This window comes from Teleopsis dalmanni, unplaced genomic scaffold, assembly GCF_002237135.1.
Source record: "Teleopsis dalmanni isolate 2A unplaced genomic scaffold, ASM223713v2 unscaffolded_contig_0659, whole genome shotgun sequence".
Classification (NCBI taxonomy): Eukaryota; Metazoa; Arthropoda; class Insecta; order Diptera; family Diopsidae; genus Teleopsis; species Teleopsis dalmanni.
This window is the reverse complement of record NW_024032041.1, coordinates 10,006-12,255: the sequence shown is the minus strand read 5'-3', so window position 1 is coordinate 12,255 and position 2,250 is coordinate 10,006. Positions and strand designations below refer to the sequence as shown.

Below are 2,250 nucleotides of genomic sequence, written 5' to 3'. Positions count from 1 at the left end.
GTGACTGTTGGTTTGCCCTTAACTTGTTCATGAATAAGTTGATGGTGTTTTTTGTCGCAAATTGCACATCTTTTTTTATTCAAGCACAACTTACTAAAATGCCCACTCTGAAGGCAATTAAAACATAATTTGGCGCTCATAATCTTTTCACGACGTTCCTGCACCTTCATATTCAGAAACTTTGAACATCGAATTAATTGGTGGTCACCATTACACACTAAACATAGCGTATGTATTGTATTTACATGCGTTTTTGTATTTACTGCTGTTGGTCGAAAATTATTCTTATTTTCGCGATTTGTGTCACGAATTGCCTCCAATCCTCTAACTCTGCTCTCGATAAACTCGTATAAGCTGCTCAATTTCGGTATTTGTGTTGATGCCCCTCTTGAATGTTGGTATAATTTTCTGGTTTCACCATCTAATTTTGGAAGCAGTATCTGTATAATTAGTGGATCCCAACTTGACGTGTCCACATTTAAATTACGTATACCATATAACACTTCTCTAGAAGAATCCACTAATGTTTTTAAATCCTGTACATTCTCATTTCTTATAGCTCTGAGCGACAATAACATATTGATAAGATTGTCCACAAGTATTGCTGGATTGTTGTATCTTTGTTTCAGTAGTTCAACTGCCGCTGTATAATTGTTCGCTGTTATTGTTAAATGATTGATAAGTCTGGCGGCTTCTCCACGTAGACTTCCTTTTAAGTACTGCATCCTTTCTACATCCACTAGATTATGGTTTTGTTGAACTAACCGGTCGAACAATTCCCAAAATGGACACCACTCTTCAATTCTGCCGCTGAATATTGGTACATTCAACGGTGGTAGTTTGATATTGTTACTTACGGTTGTTCTAGTTTCTGAAACGTTTTGACTGCGAACGTTCAGTTCTTCTTGTAACTGGATATATACTTCTTCGTATATCGATTCCAGTTGAATGAAATCTCCTTGGTCTATTTCATCATTGTTAAACAGACATTCATCGTTTAATTGTGAGATCTTTGCCCAACAATTCTTCAATTTTTCCAATTTTAACTGTAACGTTTCAATACTTTTCGTTAAGTCTATTGTCTCTTTGATCTGCAACAGACTTGTACTTAAGATTGCTAAACGTTTGTTCGTAATATCACATGGCCCGGTGATGGCGACTTCGTCATTGATACTTATGTCTTGATTCCTTGGTGACCGAGCTTCTTCTTGCCCTCTTATAACTTGATGCCTTGAAACTTGAGATTCCCTTTGCTCCATTTGCCTTATTATTTCCAATTCATTATTAAATCGATTTTCGATTTCATTCCGTCTTTGTTGTAACTGGCCATAGTAATTTTTTGTGATATATCATTGTTGTCTTCAAATGCGTTCCATTTCTGACGCAAATTTTCCAAACGAGTCTCAAAATACTGCTTTGAATATCTTGTAGAAGAATCCTTTTTAAAATTTATCCAGATCCTCTGGATCTCACCTTCAATGTCCTTTTGATGTTGGATAACTTAATCTATCTCTTCGATCTCCATGATGTCCTCTGTTAGTATTTGATTTGATTTGTTAAGCGCCTCGGTACACTTCTGCTTGTTTCACTTCGGTGGTACGTTTGCTTTCACTTCACTCCGATGTTAAAAGCCTCGGTACGCTTGTATTAACTTCACTCCGATGTTAAAAGCCTCGGTACGCTTGTATTAACTTCACTCCGATGTTTAAAGCCTCGGTACTCTTTTATTAACTTCAATCTTAGACTTAAGTCTCTTTGTTAGGTATATTTGAAACTCTTACCACTGGTGGGGGAAACTTTAAATATCCGGCTCGAAGGACCAAAAATGAACAAGAATGTTCATTAACAATCTTTATGTCCCTTACCACTGGTGGGGGGAAACAATAAATGATTGGTGAGACGTTGATTTACTTTCAACAACTGATTTTATTTAAATTGATTTGTTCTTTTATACAAAATAAAATGCAAACGTAATTGCAAAACATACAATAAATAAAATAACTTATTGCTTAATTCGCACAAATTGCTTAATAAGCAATAGTTGCGAATGCTTTACTTATGACCTAATTTTTACTTTTTGTTGATTCGTCAACCAAGAAATTAAGCAACAGGTGTGAGCGATTAACTCATGACCTAGTTCTTAATTTTTTGTTGATTCGTCAACATAACTGAATTGACAAACAAATACTTGGGTATTTTTAACAAGGCATTTATCGAAATGCAAGAGGTAGAAAATGCTCAGGAAAAGCC

At 35.5% G+C, this 2,250-nt stretch overlaps 1 protein-coding gene across 1 annotated transcript; it reads right to left on the bottom strand.

Moving 5' to 3' along the window:
• Positions 1-329: 329 nt before the first annotated feature.
• On the bottom strand, positions 330-1,259 carry LOC119663624 (the record flags this gene model as incomplete). The annotated part of the gene is made up of 1 exon (XM_038073233.1): positions 330-1,259. A coding segment is annotated over exon 1 (930 nt), but the record flags the coding sequence as incomplete, so codon positions are not given.
• Positions 1,260-2,250: the final 991 nt, after the last annotated feature.